Source organism: Urocampus carinirostris, chromosome 3 (assembly GCF_059441175.1).
Source record: "Urocampus carinirostris isolate Australia breed hairy pipefish chromosome 3, RoL_Ucar_1.0, whole genome shotgun sequence".
In the NCBI taxonomy this organism is placed as follows: Eukaryota; Metazoa; Chordata; class Actinopteri; order Syngnathiformes; family Syngnathidae; genus Urocampus; species Urocampus carinirostris.
The window spans coordinates 9,876,999-9,900,866 of NC_142351.1; the positions used below are offsets into that span (position 1 = coordinate 9,876,999).

The 23,868-nt window shown below is 42.4% G+C and overlaps 1 protein-coding gene and 1 long non-coding RNA gene across 2 annotated transcripts; both read left to right on the forward strand.

Annotated features, from left to right (window-relative positions):
- The first annotated feature begins 9,924 nt into the window (after nucleotides 1-9,924).
- Nucleotides 9,925-20,072, forward strand: LOC148368615 (lens fiber major intrinsic protein-like). Its single transcript, XM_088330596.1, has 4 exons — nucleotides 9,925-10,550; nucleotides 15,601-15,765; nucleotides 15,848-15,928; nucleotides 19,315-20,072. The coding sequence occupies exons 1-4, from the start codon at nucleotides 10,191-10,193 to the stop codon at nucleotides 19,495-19,497; spliced, it is 789 nt and encodes a 262-aa protein (XP_088186722.1). The 5' UTR covers nucleotides 9,925-10,190; the 3' UTR covers nucleotides 19,498-20,072.
- LOC148368616 (uncharacterized) lies at nucleotides 14,334-15,560 on the forward strand. The gene is made up of 2 exons (XR_015849944.1): nucleotides 14,334-14,395; nucleotides 14,478-15,560. It is a non-coding gene; the product is annotated as an uncharacterized LOC148368616 (long non-coding RNA).
- Nucleotides 20,073-23,868: the final 3,796 nt, after the last annotated feature.

The window sequence follows — 23,868 nt, forward strand, 5'->3', positions numbered from 1 at the left end:
GTGAAGGAGATCAAAGAGAAGAAGAGAGAGAGAAAAGAGAAAGAGAGGGAGAAACTTGAGAAACAAAAGAGGTAAGAATAAATAGTGAAAGAGGGGGGGAGAAAGAGAAAGAAAGAAAGAAATCCAAAGAGAAATAGAAAGAGAGAAGAAAAAAGAGAAGAAGAGAAAGAGAAGTGGAGAAAGAGCGAAGGGGAAAGCAAGAGAGAGACAGAGAAGGACAGAAAAGAGAGAGAAAAGGTAAAAAGGAAGAGAACAAAAGAAGGTAAAGAGGCACACACACACAGAAAGAGACAAAGAGGAACAAAAAGAAAGAGAGACAGAGTGAAAGAGAAAGATACAGAGCGAGAGAGCGAGAGAGAGAGCAAGAGAAATACAACGACAGCGTCTTTGTGAGACGCACCTGGCTTTGGCAACATCAAGTGGACATATTTCAACCTGCAGCTCATTTTTCTCTCGCGCTTCCCTCATCGTGCTCTCTTTGGCCGGATTCAATCCCTTAGCGGGCCTGATCCGGCCCTCGGGCCACCTGTTTAACACCCCTGATGTCACTGAAAGTTCCAGCTACCCTGAAGAAAACAAATCTACTCAAAAACTGCATGCTTTTTTTTGCAAAACTGGGTCATTTTCTGTGGCACACTGTACAAAGTCTCACGGCACACTACTGTGCCACGGCACACTGGTTGAAAAACACCGGCTTAGGCAGGGTTGGGTAGGGTTCCTTTAACTGGATTACTTTCAATTACTTATGGATTACTCCAATACCAAATATGCTAATAAAAGACAAAAGTAACTAAATATGAATCAAATGACTCAATTTTGTGCAGGCTTGGGGAGTAACGGAATACATGGAACCGCAAAAATGATGTCGGCAAGCTGTTTGGATTTATTTTCATTTTGTTTCTGTGGCATTTGATGTTCGTTTTGCCGGAGATCAAAGAGATCAAAGCCAGGAGAGAAAGCTTACCACGTGTTGTGAGTCATTATTTGATTCATTTTTAGTTTCTTTTGTCTTTTATTAGCATATTTGGTATTGGAGTCATCCAAAAGTACCGTATTTTCCGCACTATAAGGCGCACCGGGTTATAGGGCGCACCCTGAAAAAATAGTTTCTGGTCCTATATTTGACATACATTAGACGCACCGGATTATAACGTCGACAAAACAGTCAGATGGTTCAGTCCAATTTATGACCCCCTTAACATTCCGAAAGCTTGCAAAGACGCAAATACGTGTCGAGAACACGTGCGGATGCGGTGTCCGTAAGATGTCACTCAAATGCATCGTTCCATCATTCGGAAGGTTAAAGTCTTGGGATTCAAGAAATGCCAACCATTCCTTAGTTTCTATTTTCTTTTTCGCTCGCAACTTTACTGTGCATATGACAATAAACACTTGGAATTGAGTTTAATTTAAAAATAGACACTCCATTCCATCCATTATCTGCACGGCTTATCACAGAAATATCGCGTTCAGTCTGAAACAAGATACAGGGATAATATATAGCCGGAGTAGCTCATCGAAGTCGTTGTGTGCAGACATGTTCCTCTTATATTTGTGAGTGTAGTAAATACAGGAGAATAAAATATTTACAAATACAGAATAGTAAAAAATGCTTTCTGTATGCCGTCAACCACGTGCTATACACATTCATCTTTTTCGGCCAATTGCAGGCGTTGTTTTGCCGTTTAAGCCAATGCCAGCCTGTAAATGATAAAAATGATCCGCCCCTTGACCTCCGAATAACTTTAGCCAATAGTGATCGATTCAACTGATGATTGACACATTGGTTAGCCAATGAAACGCCGGTAAATAAATCCCAGCATACACCGCGGACTGCTTAGCATTCGGGGGAAAATCTAGTCGGCGGCTGCAAGTTAGTTGGAAGACTTTGCGACTTAATATTGATCCATATATAAGGCGCACTGTATTATAAGGCGCATGGTCAGCTTTTGAAAAAAATAAAGTCTTTTAGGTGCGCCTTATAGTGCGGAAAGTACGGTAATTGAAAGTAATCCGGTTAAAGTAACCCGACCCAACCCTGGGCTTAGGTGTACGCAGTCGGTGTCAGCAGTTTTTGAGCTGAAAAACTGATGCAAGCGTGTTTTAAGCTCCGGCCCCAGTTTCCAACTCAACTAGGGTTTAAAGCCACAAAAGGAGGCTTAGGACGGTGGCACAAGCGGAGGACACAGCCTGCTATTAGAAAGATTCAGGGTTTGATAGCAATTCATACAAAAAAAACCTAGGAAAATAAGTAATACCGGGAAAAAATGAGGTTACTAACTGACCCGTTTGTTGTATTAGCAAGCAGTCAGTCAAATGACTTATTTCTATTCTATAGAACCTGTCGGTGACATCAGTTTTCATCCATCCATCCATTGTCTGCACCGTTTATCATCAGTAGGGTCACGGGGGTGCTGGAGCCCATCCCAACTCACTCGTTCATTCACACCTAGGGACGATTTGGACCGGCCAATTCACCTGACATGCATGTTTTTGGAGGAAAGCGGAGTGCCCGGAGGAAACCCACACAAGCATGGGGAGAACATGCAAACTCCACGCGGGGTAGGCTTGAATCCTGAACCTCCAAACCTTGCGGCTGTGCGCTAACCAGCTAGACCAGGGGTGTCAAACAGGGCCGTTAAGGGATTGAATCCGACCAGTGAACACTTAGAGAAGCGCAAGAGAAGAACGAGCTGCAGGTTGAACTATGCCCACTTGATGTTGCCAAAGGCAGGTGCCTCTCACAATGACGCCGTAGTTGTACTCCTCTCTCTCTCTCTCTCTCTCTCTCTCTCTCTCTCTCTCTCTCTCTCTCTCTCTCTCTCTCTCTCTCTCTCTCTCTCTCTCTCTCTCTCTCTCTCTCTCTCTCTCTCTCTCTCTCTCTCTTTCACTCTCTCTGTCTGTTTTTCTCTTTCTTTGTTCCTCTTTGTCTTTTACTCTGTGTCTTTTTTCCTTTATTTTGCTCTCTCTTCCTTTTTTCCTTTTCTCTCTTTTCTCTGAAGCAATTTATAAACCAATTTCAACTTACGAACAAATTCAACTTACGAACGATCGTAGCGTCTGTAAACATAGATCCAGTATGTGTTTCCTTCCTTATAAAGCTTATAAAAGGCTTTTAATTTTTGGCGTCTCCAGACATTTTTTTCGTTCTTTTTTTGTTACAATATGGCTCCTTCATCATTTTGGGTTGCAAAGTAAATGCAGTTTTCCGTAATGTCCACATGATGGTGACAAATTACCGTGTGAAGTGGATTGTATCCTTAATACAAGATATTTTTTTAAAAATTGCAGTTAAACAAATGTTTGATCTTGTAAACGGGGTTTGTTCTATGGTTTTAATGTATAATAAAGTTTTTCAAAAATAAATAAATACAAGTTTTTTCTTTGCCGGTTTCCATTATCGCAGGACCTTTTGGGAACGGAATTAAAACATGGGATTACCGTTCATCATTTGCAGTTATTATATAACTATAAAATAAAGTCGAATTAGAAAAATAAAATTGCAGATCACAACCACAGGCAGGGTTGGGTAGGGTTACTTTAACTGGATTACTTTCAATTACTTTTAGATTACTCCAATACCAAATATGCTAAAAAGACAAAAGAAACGAAATATGAATAAAATGATGAGGTGTGAATGAGCGAGCGAGTTGTCCGTCCCTGTGTGCCCTGCGATTGGCTGGCAACCAGTTCAGGGTGTCCCCTGCCCACTGCCCGATGATTACCGGGATGGGCTCCAGCACCCCCGCGACCCTACTGAGGATAAGCGGTGCAGCTAATGAGATGAGATGAGATGGGATGAGATAACTACATAACTACTGGAGTTCTTTGAGTTCTTAAATGAATTACTAATCTCAAGCAGGGTTGGGTAGGGTTACTTTAACTGGATTACTTTCAATTACTTTTGGATGACTCCAATATCAAATATGCTAAAAAGACAAAAGAAACGAAATATGAATAAAATGATGACTCACAACACGTGGTAAGCTTTCTCTCCTGGCTTTGATCTCTTTGATCTCCGGCAAAACGAACATAAAATGCGACAGAAACAAAATGAAAATCAATCCAAACAGCTTGCCAACATCATTTTTGCCGTTCCATGTGTTCCGTTACTTCCCAAACCTGCACAAAATTGAGTCATTTTATTACTATTTAGTTTCTTTTGTCTTTTATTAGCATATTTGCTATTGGAGTAATCCAAAAGTCATTGAAAGTAATCCAGTTAAAGTAACCCTACCCAACCCTGACCACAGGATCAACCTGAAATAAGTCACTCGGTTGACTGCTCGACAGAAAGCCGGCTAACGCAACAAATGGAAGATAAATACGGAGAAAGTAGTAGAAAGTAGTTGCCAGCAAGCAATTTTATAAGCAAGACAAAAGCATCAATGAGCTCAGCACAATTCTTTCAAACACAGCTCCATTATCCCTGGCTTGTCAGCAGCACGCTCAATGCTCACTGAGGCCTTCACCGCTCCCGCATCGTCTGTGCATTTTCCAGTGCTTTATGTGGTCGAACTCTGCTTCACTGTGCAGAAGGTACAATGCAAACATCGCTCTAATCGCTTCTACTGCCATGCGTGCTGTTTATGAGCATCTACATCACCGGATGACCAAATCAGTTCTCCATTCTATCAGATAATAAGTCTTAAAAGCAGGAAACTATGGTCTGTAGGATGTTTTATCCTGCCAACCCAACTTAAACAAGTCAAGTCATGTTCATTTGTATAGCCCTTAATCACAAAGAGTCTCAAAGGGCTGCACAGACCACAGACTATTGCAAACTACAGACTATTATGAGACCATCCCCTTATATTGTCAACATAAAATATAGGTTTTTCATATGCTATAGAATAGAAGTGGGTTTTAAGCCTAGATTTAAACATTTCCACTGAGGTTGCATATCGAATCTCAGGGGGAAGAGCATTCCACAGCACCGGTGCCCGGATGGAGAACGCTCTCGAACCCGCAGATCTCTTCTTGGCTCTTGGGATCACTAGACCAGCGTTAGCAATGAAAACTGATATTATACTTTCGAATAATATCACCTAATGGAAGCATGTAAATACTGAAAAGGGGGCCAAGTACTGAACCCTGCGGAACACCCCAGGTAACACTAAAGGGCTCAGATGTCATTCCACTATATTTAACACAGTGCGTCTTATCTGAGAGGTAGGATCTGAACCATAAGAGGACGGTTCCTGAGAGACCAATCTATTTTTCCAACCGTTCTAGTAAGATATTATGGTCCACAATGTCAAAGGCAGCACTAAGGTCCAGCAGCAGCAAGAGTGATGAAGCGCCGGAGTCCATTGCTAGTAGAAGATCATTAGTTACCTTAATTAGGGCTGTCTCAGTAGAGTGGTGGATTCGAAAAGATTGTTCTCGAACAGCCAAAAAATATTGACAATATACATGTAGATCCAAGAGTCTTGGGCACATTTTGACAATGAACGTCTCGGAAACTCTCAAGGATATAAAAAACACATCTTGTTAATTCAGAATGCTTGTAAACTCCATTTTTACATGGGATGTTCAAAGATGTTCGATTTGAGCACCATTGTTTACCTGACACACATCAAGCCAAGTGTCGAATTCTTGCTAAGCGTCTCAGCATTGCATTGTCAATGGTTACAACTGTCAAAACTACCGTTTCTTTCTAAAGTACTTGAAAAAGTCGTGGCACGGAAGCTGAATGATTTTATATCCGAGAACAATCTTTTTGAATCCATGCAATCAGGATTCAGGGCTAACCACTCTACTGAGACAGCCCTGATTACGGTAACCAATGATCTTCTACTGGCAACGGACTCCGGCACTCCATCACTCTTGCTGCTGCTGCCTTTGACACTGTGGACCATAATAACTTACTAGAAGGGTTGGAAAAATGGATTGGTCTCTCAGGAACAGACCTCTTATGGTTCAGATCCTACCTCTCAGATAGGACGCACTGTGTTAAATATGGTGAAAATTACATCAGAGCCCTTGTCTGACCTGTGGTGTTCCGCAGGGTTCAGTACTTGGCCCCCTTATTTTCAGCATTTACATGTTTCCATGAGGTGATATTATTCGCAAGTAAAATATCAGTTTCTATTGCTGCACAGATGACACTCAACTCTATCTTCCGATGGAGGAATCTGCCACACTAAACTGTGGAAATTTGGAGGCCTGTCTCACTGAGATAAAAGAATAGATGTCACTCAATTTCTTACGCCTCAACTCTGAAAAGACCGAAATGTTATTTATTGGTCCATCTAAATGCGATGGCTTGTTCTCAAAAGCGGCTCTGAACATTGACAAATGTAAGATAACCCAGAGTGACTCAGATAAAAATTTAGGTGTCATATTTGACCCCAATCTGTCCTTTCAAACACACGTGAAGAATATTACTAGAACAGCCTTTTTCCATCTTTGCAACATTGGTGATTAAGGGCTATACAAATAAACATGACTTGACTTGACTTGACTTTTCTTTTCTTGGAACAGAGGGCACATAGACCCCAATTTCCCACAAATAAAACAAATTACATGCTGGATCTGGGTGGCTATGACATGATCATTCTGCCCAGACTGTACAATCAATTTGTCTGTCTGGTTGTGTTCAGAAAGTGTCCAAACCTGTGGTTCTAGTATAATGGCGCCCAAACCTGGTGGAAAATGAAGTTACCAGACTCTTTCTCTCTCAATTTATCCAATAAACAGTTTTCCACCATGTTGAGGTACTTCTCACCAGGGACTATTGCCCTTTCAAAGAAGATTGGTCCATAGAAAGCTTTCTTCGACATCGCACAAAACGCGGTCACCTTTGGGGAATCTTGCTGAGAGTCGCCTGATGGCTTAAAACCAGCCGGTCGTCTAATCTGTCACCTTCCGTCTTCGTTACTTTGCAATGCAAAAGTGAAAATGAGCTGCTTTATCAGTGCCCTCCAACTATTGCCATCGTGGAGCTTGTAAGGCAGTCGTCTTCTCAAGATGCACCAAAGAGTGCTCGTTGGACACCGAAGTTCCCTACTGACTGTTCTGATTGATTTACGGGGGACAATTTGGACCGGCCAATTAGCCTAACATGCATGTTTATGGAATGTGGGAGGAAACTGGAGTGCCCGGAGGAAACCCATGCAAGCACGGGGAGAACATGCAAACTCCACACGAGGTCAGATCTGATGACCTCAGAACTGTGGCGCACACGAGCTAACCACTGCGCCGCCGTGCTGCCCCCATCACATCAATGTTATTAAAAAAAAAATCATAGGTCGAGAAATTTGTATCTCTTTTACATAGTGGAATCCCTACTTTAGGTCGCCACCTGTTGTAGAATAGAAACTTGCATTTGTAGAATAGATTTGCATACATTTGTTCAGGAGCCTTGCTGAAATGTAGAAAGACTTGCTTACAGTTGGGAGAAATGTTGCTTACATTTCGGGAAGGTCTCGGCGGACGAATTAGTATAAACAATCCTCCTTAAGGGAGGACAAGAGATAACGGCAAAGGGCAAGGTCACATAAACTGGCATAAACTTAAAAACACTTCCAAATAAGGACGGAACTCTGTGCATGCCGCGTGAAAGGGACGGGCTACACCGTTTACACATGCTGTGTTGAAACTATAAAGACCCACGCATATCTGAGATTCTCTGAGTTTTCTTGTTGAGGTTGTTGCATCAATAAATAAGAGCTCCCTCTCACGCCATTGATTCCTGCATTCTCTGTGAACGCGTATGAGACGAATTCTCGATCATCATCTTCTTCCATACGCCATGTTTGCTGTCATCTTGCTGCTTGTTCTGGCACTTGTTTACATTCGCATTAGACAAGAGGGCCATCTGGTGGTTAAATATTACACACTGGAGCTTTGAGTGACCGCGGGAGGGAGACCAGTTTAAAGTGGTATATTTGTCAAACAGTGAAGTTAAAATGCGCAGAAAAATAAGCTTTTGTCTGGAAAGGGAGTTTGGCAGTTTTGTTGAATTTTGTCTCAAAATATGTGGTGTGGCTCTCTGAAAGAATAATCAAGAATATTTTGCTATTATGGCTCTTTGGGTTCCTGACCACTCCACTAGGCCATATCTACCATAAATTCAAATTTTCTTTCCACTTCTTTGCAGATGGCACCCAATTCTACCTTTCCTGCTCACCCCACTTGACACTCCCAGCCACCTCCCTCACCTCCTGTCTATCTGAAATAGAATCATGGTTCAACTTCAACTTCTTGAAATAAAAGAACAATAAAACAGAATTTCTTCCCATGGGCACCAAATCTAACCTCTCTATAGATGGCATCTTTTCTCTCTCTCCCTCCATTGACAGTTCCTTAGTTTTTCCCTCCCCTCGGGTCAAGAGTCTAGGTGTCATCCCCGACATTACATTCTCCTTCCATCCATTCATCCATCCATTATCTGCACCGCTTATCCTCAGTAGGGTCGCGGGGGTGCTGGAGCCCATCCCAGCTATCTTTGGTCATGTTGGGATGAAAGAAGCAAAAACAACCTGAAGAGCCGTTTAGGACCCGAAAGAGCCGGTTCCTTTTAGTGAGCCGAGCCGAAGAAACCGGTTCCCCAACAAACTCTACTAACTTTACTCAACTTCGTTCTCCTTCGACTCGACTTCAAAATACCGCATTTAGGACACAACGTCTTAGGAACTCGTGTATTTTTACCTTCATGCACTGTAACTTTGACTTAAGTCGCTTCTTAATTAGTCATTTTGAGCCCTCATTTTTGTGCGCCGGCTAGATTTTCTTGTGCGCAGAGAATCTGCGAGCAGTGCGCAATTGCACACGCGCGCAGCTTAGAGAGAACACTGCCTGACACCCTTCTCAGCTCCGTGGGGAGTAAAGCTTTCGTTCGCTTTCAGCCGCTCTGCCCCCCAGCTCTGGAACTCATTATCACCTGACCTCCGGAATTGCTAAACCCTGTCTATCTTCAAATCCGGACTCAAAACCCACCTCTTCAAACCTGATATTCGTAATATATTGCCTCAACTGCCACACCCATGTTTGTTTTATTCTGTGTACAGCCACCTTGGGTGGAAGGCGTTTTGAAATAAGATGTAGTTAAGTCAAGTCAAGTCAAGTCATTGTTATTTGTATAGCCCTTAATCACAAAGAGTCTCAAAGGGCTGCATAGGTTATTACACAGACTATTTTTTCAGACTATTATTACACCATCCCCTGATCTGGTACCAACATAAGGATGTTGCAATCACAAATAATACAGAGATATTGTCCACGAAAAGTATAGGTTATTCATATGCTATAGAGTAGAAGTGTGTTTTAAGCCTAGATTTAAACATTTCCACTGAGGTTGCAGATGGAATCTCAGGGGGAAGAGCATTCCACAGCACCGGTGCCCGGATGGAGAACGTTCTCGAACCAGCGGAACACTTCTTTGCTCTTGGGATCAACCAGAAGACTGGCACTCTCAGAACGAATGCTTCGGACCGGAACATAGGGGGAAATCAGATCTAAAAAATATGAGGGAGCAAGTCCATGTATGATTTTGTATAATACTAAGAGAACCTTGAAATCACATCTTAGGCTAACAGGGAGCCAATGCAGGTTAGCCAAAATCGGGGTGATGTGATCGGACTTTTTTGTCCTAGTTAAAAGCCTCGCTGCAGCATTTTGTTCCAGCTGAAGACTCTTGATTCTGGACTTCGGGAGGCCGGAGAGTAGTGCATTACAGTCATCGAGACGGGAGGTAACAAACGCGTTAGTTATGTAGAATATTATTGTTATTATTGAGATGGAAGCAACCTGAACAGAGCCTCTCTTCTGCTGAATTCTAGACGGACGCTTTGCTCTCGTCAGCCAAAGAGCAGTGTGTGCGGGTTCAGCCACGGCAAGGGTTAACGACACCGTTTTTAATGACGCCATTGTGTACTGACCACTCCCCCGGGCTCAGCTGGACTCTTATAATAAAGGCCTCCGAGATCCCCCGGACCGGTAAAAGGACCGAGTGTGTGCATAGCGTGCTAGTGTTGTATGTGGCTGCGTGTTTTGTGCACTACGTTAAGGTTGGCCCGTAGATGCTAACAGACTGTTGCGGCGCTCCACTCAGGAGCTTTCTATGACCGGCAAAAGTATCTAAAGTTTGGCTTCAGTCAGACTTTTTGATTGAAAGGCAGATTTGGAGAAAGTCCGGGAGGGGTACTCGCTGTTCAGTTCACCATTTAGTCCTCTTTCGGGTCAAAATGTGGGAGTTCCGGTCCGTGTCTTTCTGGCGGGCGGTGTTCGCCGAGTTCTACGGCACCATGTTCTTCGTTTTCTTTGGGTTGGGGGCCGCCCTCCGCTGGACCACGGGGCCCCACAACGTCCTGCATGTGGCCTTCTGCTTTGGGCTGGCGGCCGCTACCTTTATCCAGTCCATTGGTCACATTAGCGGCGGACATATTAACCCGGCAGTGACGATCGCTTTTCTGATCGGGTCCCAGATGTCGTTATTCCGCGCCCTGTTCTACATTGTCGCTCAATGTCTAGGAGCCCTGGCCGGTGCCGCTGTGCTCTACGGCGTCACGCCTATCAACATGCGTGGCAACTTGGTCCTGAACACGGTAAGACTCTCTTTAACCCTCAGGGTTGGGTAGGGTTACTTTAACTGGATTACTTTCAATGACTTTTGGATGACTCCAATACCAAATATGCTAATAAAAGACCAAAGAAACTTAATATGAATAAAATGATGACTCACAACACGTGGTAAGCTTTCTCTCCTGGCTTTGACCGAAACCGAAAGGTTTCGCAAACCCTAGTTATAGGGTCACTAAATGTGAGAGGATGTGGAAGTAAAGCAACTGAGTGGAAGAAAGAGGAGATCGGAAGGATGATGACTAAAAGGAAGGTTGATGTGTTAGTCTTGAGTGAAACAAAAGAAACTAAATATGAATAAAATGATGACTCACAACACGTGGTAAGCTTTCTCTCCTGGCTTTGATCTCTTTGATCTCCGGCAAAACGAACATAAAATGCGACTGAAACAACACGAAAATAAATCCAAACATCATTTTTGCCGTTCCATGTATTCCGTTACTACCCAAGCCTGCACAAAACGGAGTCATTTTATTCAAATTTAGTTTCTTTTGTCTTTTATTAGCATATTTGGTATTGGAGTAATCCAAGTGTCATTGAAAGTAATCAAGTTAAAGTAACCCTACCCAACCCTGTTAACCCTGCTGTCCCCCCAAAGAACTCTGACATATTACCGTAAATTCCGGACCATAGAGCGCACCTGATTATAAGCCGCACCCACCAAATTTCGGGAGGAAAACCGATTTTGTACATACACAAGCCGCACCTGCATATTAGCCGCATGCGCCCACATTGAAAAAACGCAATTCAAACACGAAATTAACCAATCCCCGATTAAGTCCAAAAAACACACCCGGCAGATTGAACGGAAAATGATACCGGTACTTAAAATGTAATGCAGACCTGCAGAGTCCGGGTGCCCGTTGAAAGTAATCCAAGGAAAAAAGTGTATATTTCCAAAGGTAAGGGTGGGAAAAATATAATCCACTATTGTCGGCCGCGTCCACAAACACGTCTCACCTTTACTCCACTTCCCGTCAGCCCGCGTTTGCCTCGCCTTTTCTTTCTCATTTGCTCGTACATAACATATCAGAATAAGTTTCTAAAATAAATACATTACAAAAATATACAGTTGCAAATACATATTATACATGGTTACATATACACCGAGAGAGTTTTCAAAGCTTTAATAATAATATTATAACTTTCATCCCAAAGCGTGCCTGTGAAGGGTAGCAAAACGCTACTAGCAACACGCTCTCAACACAGTAGACAGCTCTGTTAAAAAAACATACGGTACTCGAAATAAGCACGGTAAACCGTCCTTGTCTTCCTCCTTATAACCGACGCCATCAGAGTCGTCTTCCTTCAGTATGGGAAAGAGACTTTGTCATGCAGACGCCGTCCCACGCTCCTTTATTAAAATGCACGTTAACATCACGCTCTCAAGGTAACGTTTCCTTCTATATCGGACTGCTCGATTGCGTGTAACTTGAAAGTTGCGTCATGTGCCTTTTTTTTTGCAATTTGCATGATGAGGATATGTCTACGCTAATTTAATTTGTGCACAAGCTAAGAAGTTGCAGTCTAAATCTTACCTTTTGTACTCGAGCGCCGCAGGGTTGAAAGTTTGGGGAAAAAGTAGCGGCTTATAGTCCGAAATTTACGGTACTATATTTCTGGCATCAAAGAATGTTTAAGACTCAACAACATGTGAGAAACAATCGTGAGAAGAAACCAAGTTTAGTCAATGTTTTATATTTTTCTAACCAATAAAAACTTAAAAAGTAGGCGCTGCAAATATATTAGCCCCCTTAGAGTTAATACTTCATCCAACCTCTTGTTGCTGCCATCACAGCCGCAAGTCCTCTATAAGTTTGGCACACCTTAAAGCAGAAATATTTCCCATTCTTCCTTACAAACTAGCTTACATTCCTTAATGTTTGATGTTAATGTGTAATGTAAGATCAAACATTCCGGTTGTATCCAGCAACTCTATGGTTTCAAAACAAGGTGTTAGCAGAGCTTTGTTATAAAAATGTCACAAAATACTGCAAACTAGGATACCAGTGTATTTACTTTCCGTGCAGCCTTAGTGATGTACAGCCAAAACGAGGTCTGTTGGTGTGACAACTTGACTGTTAACTGTAGTGGGGAGTATGCTTATTATATACTGGACTGAACCATTTGCACTGCCAGTGCCACGTCAGCAGCTGACTTTGCGCTCATTATATTTGGAACACTGTAGATGAAATTTGCATGTGTGCAATTTTATCTTCAAGCCATATGTACTCATGAAAAGAGCTATATATGGCTCACGAGCAGTCGGGAAGATCCTTGCTCTATAGCAGGGGTGTCAAACTCATTTGAACTCGGGGGCCACACGATAGAACAAACATTCTGTCAGGGGCCGGACTAGTAGATTCAAGAGAAAGAAAAAGAGATAAAGAAATAAGAGAAAGCGGGAGGGAAAATGAGAGAGGGCAATACAAAGAAAGAAAAAGAGAGAGAGTTCATGAAAAACAGAAGAGATAAAAAGAGAAGGCGTGAGAGAGGGGGAAAGAAAGGGAGCGGAAGAAAGAAATCCAACGAGAAATAGAAAGACAGAAGAGAAAAGAAAGCGAGAAGGGTAGGAAGTGAGAAAGAGAAAAGAGAGAAAAGGAAAAAAGGAAATTAAAGCAAAAGAGCTTAAAAGACAAGGAGAGAGAAAGAGACAAAGAGAGAGAAAAGATAAAAGAAGTGTGAAGGGTAGGAAGAGAGAAAGAGAAACGAGAGAAAAGGAAAAAAGGAAGTTAGAGCAATAGAGGTTAAAAGACACACATAGAGAAAGAGACAAAGAGCAACAAAGGAAGAAAAAAAGAGAGACACAGAGAGTGAAAGAGACAGAGACAGAGAGTGAGAGAAAAGGGGTGGAAAACAGAGAAAGAGAGAGAGAGAGAGAAAGAGAAATAAATACAAGTACAATGTCTTTGTTTGAGGCACCTGGCTTTGGCCAAGATCAAGTTGACATATTTCAACCTGCAGCTTGTTTTTCTCTTGCGCTTCTCTGAGTGTTGTCTCGCGGGCCGGATTCAATCCCTTAGCGGGCCTGACATGGCCCGCGGGCCGCCTGTTTGACACCTCTACAGGATTAAGGTCTGGACTTTGGCTTTTTTCTGACAGAATAGCCCTTTATTTGGCCATCTTACTATCAATTTGGACGATATTCCAAGTCCATGCTGAAGAAAAGCAACCCCAGAGCCTGATGCTTCCACCCCCATGTTTGACAGCGTAAGGCTTTTGCACTCAGCCCAAAAAGTTTCAATTTTTGGTCTCATCTGACCAGAGCACCTCTTTCCACATGTTCTTTGTGTCTCCCATGTGGCTTTTTGCAAAATGCCAAACAAGCCTTTTGATGGTTTGGTTTTAGAAAGGGACCAATGGACCATTCACAAGTCATCGTAACTTCTGGTGTCAGTTGGCTGAGCTGAGAGAACAGGGGGGGAATATTCTAGTAACACCTACTTTTCAGTTTTTTTGTTGTAAGGATAGTATAAAATGTTGAAATGATTTATTTCCACTTCATGATTGTGTATTACATGTTGTTGATTCTTGGAAAATATTTTCAGTTTTTTAGCTTTAACTTTGGCAATATGACAAAAAGTTTGTAATGGGGCCTTTCCAGCAGCTCCGCGTTATTTCGCACTTTTTGTGATTTATTGTTTTAATTGTCTGCTTCTATCTTCGGTGTTTTTCGTCATGTTTGACAACTACACTTTGGATTACTTTCTATCCTATCGGTTTTAACGCACAAAAATGCGTTTATTCGAGGAATCAACTCCTTGCCCTGAAGAATTCTCGTGCCTATCGTGGTTGCAGAGCCGGAGCTAAAGTGAAGGCTAAGCGGCTAGCGGCGATATAAGCCTTCGGTACTGTCCATTTTAATGGGAAATGTGAACTCTCTACCAAATAAGACAGACGAACTGGCTGTGCTGGTGAAAAACATCAAAGCTCACAGGGAGTGCAGTTTGCTGTGTTTTACGGAAACCTGGCTCACGTCTAGCATCCCGGACGCTAACGTAGAGCTACCGGGAGCTACCCGGCTTCAGCGCTGTTAGACAGAGACACGAAAGCCTGCGGGAAGCGGAGAAGAGGTGGACTCGCTAACACGAGGTGGTGTATCCCTGGGCACAAAGATTTCCATCTGCTAAAGGGATGTCGAACTTTTGGACTAGGGTGTGTCGTCATCCACTCCGCTGCGGCTAAACTACAACAAAGCACCCAGAGGGCATCCTGTAAATCTGTTAATAAACAACAAAGGACACTGCTGGAAGTGTGAATTTCCCTACGGGGATGAATAAAGTATCTATCTATCTTTCTATCTGTCTATCTACCAACACTTTTGCTAGGCGCTATATGTCTAGGTATTCATGTCTGTCCCCAAAAAAGCCTCAGTGTTTTCTTAATCATCCACAGCCATTGGTTGGTATACACGTTCAACATTTATAGTAACTTCTCAAGCTGTCAAGGACCGGCTTGGGGTGGTGTGGAAGCACACTGCAGAAACATGGATTAGTGCAGCTATGGAGGTCTTCATTGGGACAGGATTCGGTACACAGGGAGTCAGATACCTGGGTAACAATATCAAGATCTCCATAGGCAGCAGTCGTGGTCCAAGAGGCAGGCAAGGGTTCGGTGATCCGGTAAAATCACTTCAGCAAGGGCGACAGTCCAAATTTTCAGCAGGTGGTACTCGTGGTCACGAACGGGGACAAGGGTTCGGTACACTGGACGAAAACAAGGCTGTGACGAGAAGGTTGGAACGTGACAAGAGAAGCAATGAACTAGGATTGAATCTAGGAAATAGAGGGTTTAAGTAATGAAGAGAGAGAGGTGGGATTGGAGGGTCATCAGGACATGAGAAACCTGGTGTCGGTTGGAGCCAGGAAGTGAGTGACCAAATATGGTAAGGACAAAGAGGAAATCAAGGTCTGAATGAGTAAAAACAAGAAGGTTGCTCATAGCAATAAAGGGTTTCAACGTGAGGGTCTCAAATGGAGATGCAATGAAGGTGGTTTCCTTTTGTTACCTGGGCAGGTGCAACCAGGCATCAGTCTGGGCATGGCAACCACCATGGAGGTCTTCCTCACCGTGCAGTTGGTGGTCTGCGTCTTTGCCGTGACGGACGAGCGACGCGACGGACGCTTGGGATCTGCCGCTTTGGCTATCGGTTTCTCCGTGCTGATGGGACATCTGCTCGGGGTGAGACACCATCAACCTGCTTGCTTTTCTAACCTTAATCGCACTTTCCGCATCTTGAATTTTCGTGTTCCTCACCACTTAGATGTACTACACCGGAGCAGGGATGAACCCAGCAAGATCCTTCGCTCCAGCTGTGTTGGTTAGAAATTTTTCCAATCATTGGGTAAGAAAACCTCATTCCTGCTTTCCACAAGATTGTCCAAATATATGTCAATACTCGACAAAATGTCCCAGCAAATTACTATTAAATTATATAACTAGTGGAGTTCTTTGAGTTCTTAAATGAATTACTAATCCCAAGCAGGGTTGGGTAGGGTTACTTTAACTGGATTACTTTCAATGACTTTTGGATTACTCCAATACCAAATATGCTGATAAAAGACAAAGGAAACTAAATATGAATCAAATGATGACTCACAACACGTGGTAAGCTTTCTCTCCTGGCTTTGATCTCTTTGATCTCCGGCAAAACGAACATAAAATGCCACAGAAAGAAAATGAAAATAAATCCAGACAGCTTGCCAACATAGCACGGCGACGCAGTGGTTAGCGCATGTGCGGCACAGTTCAAGTCATGGGAACCTCCTACGTGGGTTCAAATCCAGCTCCAGACTTCCTGTGCGGAGTTTGTATGTTCTCCCCGTGCTTGCGTGGGTTTCCTCCGGGCACTCCGGTTTCCTCCCACGTTCCAAAGACATGCATTTCAGGTGGATTGGCCGGTCCAAATTGTCCCTAGGTGTGAATGAGCGAGCGAGTTGTCTGTCCCTGTGTGCCCTGCGATTGGCTGGCAACCAGTTCAGGGTGTCCCCTGCCCACTGCCCGATGATTGCTGGGATGGGCTCCAGCACCCCCGCGACCCTACTGAGGATAAGCGGTGCAGCTAATGAGATGAGATGAGATGGGATGAGATAACTATATAACTACTGGAGTTCTTTGAGTTCTTAAATGAATTACTAATCCCAAGCAGGTTTGGGTAGGGTTACTTTAATTGGATTACTTTAAATTACTTTTGGATTACTCCAATACCAAATATGCTGATAAAAGACAAAGGAAACTAAATATGAATAAAATGATGACTCACAGCACGTGGTAAGCTTTCTCTCCTGGCTTTGATCTCTTTGATCTCCGGCAAAACTAACATCAAATGCGACAGAAACAAAATGAAAATAAATCCAAACAGCTTGCCAACATCATTTTTGCCGTTCTATGTATTCCGTTACTCCCCAAGCCTGCACATAATTGAGTCATTTTTTTCATATTTAGTTTCTTTTGTCTTTTATTAGCATATTTGCTATTGGAGTAATCCAAAAGTAATTGAAAGTAATCAAGTTAAAGTAACCCTACCCAACCCTGATCCCAAGAAAATGGAATCAACGAACCAGGCCGATTGAAATGGCACACACACAATTTATTAACACAGAGAATCAATGACAGAAAAAATCAGGGGGGGTGGTGCCAGAGATTATGGGAGTTTTCGACCGCTGAAAGTTACTAGCACAAAAAAAAGGTTCCCCGCTATAATCCGAGTCAATTTGGGTAGATTCCCTTGTACAAAAAACAACCAGAAAGCCAAAGAAGTAAGAAATTTGCGTAATGTTCGGTACTTTAGAATGCCTCTCCTACAAACATTATTGTCTAAAGAAGGGGTGGGCAAACTACGGCATGCAGGCCGCTTGCAGCCGATCACGCTTTTTTGTTCGGCCCGTTGAACAAGATTGATTATGACAATGTATATAATTGTAAACAAAGTACTACTGATAATATTTTTTTTTTTTTGCAGTAAGTTTGAAAATAAAATACAAAATAGTAAAAAAAAATACTACTAAGATCATAATATAACACAAAAGTACTACTACAGAAATACTAACATAGAAATACTACGAAATACAATTACAGTAATCCTACAAAAATACAACAGACACTACAAAAATACTACTATATTAATACTACAAAATTACTATAAACTAAATATAAATTTAGCGCTTAAAAACCTGGACCTATTGTATTACTTTGTTTTACTACATAAAACTACTGTGATACTATAATACTATACTATAATACAAAAATACTAATACAGTAATACTACAAAAAAGCTACAACAGTAATACTACTCCAGTAAACTACAAAAACACTACGACAAAAATAGCGCAAAAATATAACACTAGCACTACAAATATACAAAAATAAATTACTACAAATCGAAATATAAATTTAGTGCTTAAAACCAGGTACCTAATATATTACATTGCTTTAATTTGAAAAACAAAACAAAAAAATCTACATAAATAATACTACAGCAATACTACACTACAAAAATACTACTACAGTAATGCTGCAAAAAGCTAAATACTTGGGGCGGCAGTAGCTCAGGAGGTAGAGCGATCGTTTTAGGATTAAGGGATCCCAGTTCGAATCCCGGCTTGTCCGTGTTACATGTCGAAGTGTCCTTGGGTAAGACATTGAACCCCCAATTACCCCCAATAAGCAGGTTAGCGCCTTACATGGCTGCACAGATCACGGCCGCTATTGGGAAATGTGAAGCACAATGTAAAGCGCTTTGGGAAGTCATTGACTTGAAAAGCGCTATATAAATGCAGATCATTTCATTTCATTTCATTTCATTTCACTTCTACAGTAATACATCAAAAATGCTACAAAATACTCCAGAAATACTACGACAGAAATACTTCCAAAATACTACATTTTACTGCAAAACTAAATACATTTCGTGCTTAAAAACAGGGACCTAAGCTGAGTGGTGAGAGCGTCCGTGGCACAGTTCGCAGGTCGTGGGTTCAAATCCAGCTAACAGCCTTCCTGTGCGGAGTTTGCATGTTCTCCCCGTGCTTGCATGGGTGTCTTCCGAGCACTCTGGTTTTCTCCCACATTCCAAAATCATGCGTGTCAGGTTAATTGGCCGGTCCAAATTGTCCCTAGGTATGAATGAGCGAATGAGTTGTTTGTCCCTGTGTACCCTGCGATTGGCTGGCAACCAGTTCAGGGTGTCCCCTGCTCACTGCCCGAAGATAGCTGGGATGGGCTCCAGCACCCCCGCGACCCTACTGAGGATAAGCAGTGCAGCTAATGAGAGATGAGATAATTAAATACACACATGGGCGGCACGGCAGATGAGTGGTTAGAGCGTCCATGGCACAGTTTGGAGGTCATGGGTTCAAATCTAGCTAAAAGCCTTCCTGTGCGGAGTTTGCATGTTCTCCCCGTGCTTGCATGGGTGTCTTCCGAGCACTCTGGTTTTCTCTCACATTCTAAAATCATGCGTGTCAGGTTAATTGGCCGGTCCAAATTGTCCCTAGGTATGAATGAGCGTAGGTGTGATCTGCAACTGGCTGGCAACCAGTTCAGGGTGTCCCCTGCCCACTGCCCGAAGATAGCTGGGATGGGCTCCAGAACCCCCGTGACCCTACTGAGGATAAGCGGTGCAGATAATGGATGGATGGATGAATATATGTACATACTTGGATCCTACTTGGCTTGTAGGTGACACACAGTTTAATAAAGGCCCCAATTGTATTTTTCTCTTCTCTGCAGGTCTACTGGGTGGGCCCTATTATCGGAGGAACTATCGGCGCTTTGCTCTATGACTTCATGCTGTTCCCACGAATGCGAAGCCTCTCGGAGAGGCTGGCCACGCTGAAGGGCTCTCGGCCCCCGAAAACCGAGGGCCCGCAGGACACCAGAGAGCCCGTGGAGCTGAAAACACAAGCTTTATAAACCCGCTGAAGAACCACCTGCTGCCAGACACCATTGAGGTCCTGGTTCTGAGAACCGAACTGGATCTGCTTCCCCACTTAATGGACATCGGGACACAAAAGTGCTAAGAGTGATGCTAAAGTAGACTTCAGGATGTTTTTTTTTTTTGTTCTGTTTCTAGCCGCCATCATTTCGCTCTTGGCTTTGTTCAGCTTTATTTCACTGACCGTGCTCGTCTTTCAAAAGAATGAATGTTTTTGTTTCAAGGTGGAGTCTGCAACTTGAAATTTTGCTACTCTCTGATGCCATCTCCTGGCTTAAAGTCATGATCTCAGTCAGCTCATTCCTCAAGTACTAATAAACTCTCCTTTTTTCATCTTTTTTTTGGGTTCGGGTTGGCGTTTGGACTGTATTATGTAGGGATTTTTCTAGCTTTCATTTTGGAAATCGTTACGATTGAAACAAATGATTCCTTACTGCAATCAGTAAACGAATTTGCCTCTAGGTCTTGCTTGTGCTCCACCATAAATCTTTTTTTTCTCTGAAGGATGCTAGAATTTCCTACACTGATCAAATTAAATTATGTAACTACTGGAGTTCTTTGAGTTCTTAAATGAATTACTAATACCAAGAAAATGGAATCAATGAATCAGGCGGATTGAAATGGCACACACACAATTTATTAACACAGAGAATCGGTGATAGAAGAAGTAGAAGGGGGGGGGGTCGGCAGAGATTATGGGAGTTTTCGACTGCGGAAAGTTACTAGCACAAAAAAAAGTTTGCCTCTATAATGCTAGTTTTTTTGTACAAAAAAAGCTCATTCCCAAGAACCAGCAAACATGGTCTTAAATTTGAAACTATCCTCCTACTTGTTGTTGCGGAGGGATTTGGTCTTGTGCTCCAGGTGGTCGCAACGTACGGCCCACGTGCTAAGCTCAAGGCCGCAGTTTAGGCCTGCACGGCCGCGCCACGCGGCTGCATGCGATGCTGTAAAGAGGGTGAACCATCGATCAGTTCCTCTTTTTATGTGGACCAGGGATCCTTGATCAGATCATGCCTCTATGGCAGACCTGGGCACTCCGGTCCTGGAGGGCCATACGTCCTGCCAGATTTTGAAGTTTGCTCTTCTTTAACTCAGGTGATACAAATTATAACCTCGTTAGCAAGCTAGCAAGTGCTCGTTAACGATACTGGTGATTGGAATCACCTGTATTGGATCAGAGAAACCTCAAAAATCATGCAGAACATACGGCCCTCCAGGACCGGAGTGCCCAGGTCTGCTCTATGGGTATGGTCTGAGATATCTGATACTCGCAGTATCGGGTAATGGTGTTTGAAATTGCTAAACTTGTTAGAAAGCCAAAGAAGTGAGAAATTTGCGTAATGCTCTGTACTTTAAGTTGCCTCTACAATCGACATCATTGCGTACGGTAAGAGCATTATTTTATCATTACATAGCCTTGGATGTTTTAACTACATTCAAAACTTCTTGTTATCAGTTCATTATGGTACATGGTGAATTGGTACATTCGGGAACTGTCCAAAAGTGGACGCAGTGGTTCCATCCATTCTAAAGTTCTGAGTTACTTGGAAGTCAATTTTGTGCTTGGCTTATTTGCTTTACACTTACTTGTACAATTTTCAGGCCACACTAACAAAAATTTTGGGAACGAGCATGAAATCGCTCTCCACCCCTCCTGCCCCTACCCTCTTTCCAGCTTCATAATGTGTCCCGTAACAGCGGTGCTAAAAGTAAGATAAAAGCAGATAGGCGCGGTGAACAAAAAAATATAAAGGTTATTCAGACACAGTTTGGCTTTTTTAGCAAATGCTTCAAAAAAAATTATTCTACTTTCAACCTTTTCAGAAACCTCAAACGTCGCACCCCAATTTACATATGTAACCGCGGTGTATCTGTCCCACCAAAGATCCACATTCACGCTGGACTGGATGATGAGGTTTTTATTATAGTTGCTACAAATGAATGAGTCACAACACAACACGTGGTAAGCTGCTCTGCTGGCTTTGATCTTGTTGGTAGCTCGTTGTAGACTGCCCACAAAACATATCAAAGAGCTTTCTTTTCAGTTTACATCAAATACATTTTAGAATATCATCCATCACAATACATTTTTACATCCATTTTAACAAGAGATCGTATAGTGTTTTTTTTAACGTTTACAATGAATTCAACATATTTTTCTTTAGTCTGAATTTTAACCAACATCATCCTTTTTATATATATGAGAAAATAGAAATAATAACAATAATGAGTAAAAAAACGGGTACAATTTACCTGCAAATGAATGAGTCACAACACAACACGTGATAAGCTTCTCTACTGGCTTTGATCTCTATAAGGGGAATTAGCATTTTAGCACAACATGCAACGTCCGGCAAAACTAACATAAAAGGCGACAGAAACAAAACGAAAATAAATCCAAACAGCTTGACAACATCAATCACATTACTGTGCATGTTTAGAGATTTGTCAGCTGTGGTTTTAAAGTTTAAAATTTACTTTTTGCGGAGCACCAAGAGATCGTGTCTTACCGTTGGCAGCTCGTTGTAGACTGCCAAAAAAAAAAAACACCCTCCTGTCGCAAAGTCTAAAGCCAAACCAAACCTTACCCCATACCAGCAGTTGGCACTGTTAAAACTAATTAGCAATTCACGTCATATATTGTTTACTGGTAAATGACTATTTTAGCATCAAATGTCTGCTTTTGGATGCAAGACATAGGTGCATAGAGTCCCATTTCCAGCAAGCAGCCCCCTAGTGTTCTACCAGTATGTTGTGTTTGCTACTGAAGGCTAATGAACAAATAGGAAACCCTTGAGTGATTATGTTAAAACAGTCTAACAGTTAAACTAGTTGGAGAAGCTATAAAACTGACCTTCTTTTGAACTAGTCGAGTATCCGGGTGTGATTTAACTTTAAGAATGGCCAAAAAAGAGAACTTTCATGTGAAACTCGGCACTCTATTCTTAAAAATAAATACATAAATAAAGAAATAAAGACTATTTCATGCAAGAAAATTGCAAATAAACTGAAGATCTCCTTCAACTGTGTGTACTACTCCCTTCAGAGAACAGCACAGACATGCCCTAACCTAGGCCGATTGCAGCCCACGGGATGATAGTTTGAAGCCCTTGTTCTAATACACAGGCGTCAAACAGGCGGCCCGCTGGCCAGATCAGGCCAACTAAGGGATTGAATCCGGGCCGCAAGACAACACTCAGAGAAGCGCAAGAGAAAAACAAGCTGCTGGTTGAAATATGTCAACTTGATGTTGCCAAAGACAGGTGCCTCTCATAAAGACACTGTACTTGTATTTATTTCTCTCTCTCTCTCTCTCTCTCTCTCTCTCTCTCTCTTTACCACCCCTTTTCTCCCACTCTCTGTCTCTTTCACTCTCTGTCTCTCTTTTTCTCTTCCTTTGTTGCTCTTTCTCTTTCTGTGTCTTTTAACTTCTTTTGCTCTGACTTCCTTTTTTCCTTTTCTCTTTCTCTCTTCCTACCTTTTGCGCTTTCTTTTCTCTTTTCTCTCCTTCTGCCTTTCTATTTCTCTTTGGATTTCCTTCTTCCTCTCCTTTTCTTTTCCCGCTCTCTCACGACTTTTTATCTTTGGTTTCTCACGCTCTCTCCCTCTCTCTTTCTTAGTTCCGCCCTCTCTCCTTTTTCCTCCCTCTTTCTATTATTTCTTTATCTCTCTTTTTCTTTCTCTTTAATCTACTAGTCCGGCCCCAGACAGAATGTTTGTTCTATTGTGTGGCCCCCGAGTTAAAATGAGTTTGACACCCCTGCCCTAATAAGAGAGTTTAAACGGGCAGTGTTTTTTTTTTTAGTCACCTCCTAGTGGTAAAATAATTCATTGAATCGGGAAAAACTCAGTACCTAGGTCAATTTGACACAATTTTCTGGGTCGTTTGACACAAAACGGCTTAATTGTTTTGGTTATTCCAAACCAGGCGTCTCAAACTCATGGCCCGAGGGCCAATTGCAGCCCTCCAAATGAATTTTTGTGGCCCCAGTCCTAATATAAAAGTTAAAAGGGACAGTGTGTGATATTAGGAACCCCCTGGTGGTATGAAACAATCATTTATTCAAATGGGACCAACCCAGTAATTGGGTCAAAAACCAACACAATTTTCTTGGTTGTTTAAAACAAAACCCAACTGTTGCGTGTGTTCTTAACCAGGTATCTAAAATTTGCGGATCGGGGTCTGATTAATAGTGTGTAGTGTTTATTTCTGATCATTTCTTTATGTTTTTATCTTTTGAAGCAAATTAAAAGATATCTATTTTAGAAAAGTGGAACGTTTTTGTCACAGTCTGTCATGTGGAAAACCCCATTTGGCCCAATCTCAACCAGACCCTAGCTCCGGC

Coding starts and splice junctions, on each gene's coding strand:
- LOC148368615 (XM_088330596.1), top strand. CDS start 10,191: ATGTGGGAGTTCCGGTCCGTGTCTTTCTGGCGGGCGGTGTTCGCCGAG. Junction 10,551..15,600: donor GCAACTTGGTCCTGAACACG/GTAAGACTCTCT, acceptor TTACCTGGGCAG/GTGCAACCAGGCATCAGTCT. Junction 15,929..19,314: donor GAAATTTTTCCAATCATTGG/GTAAGAAAACCT, acceptor TCTTCTCTGCAG/GTCTACTGGGTGGGCCCTAT.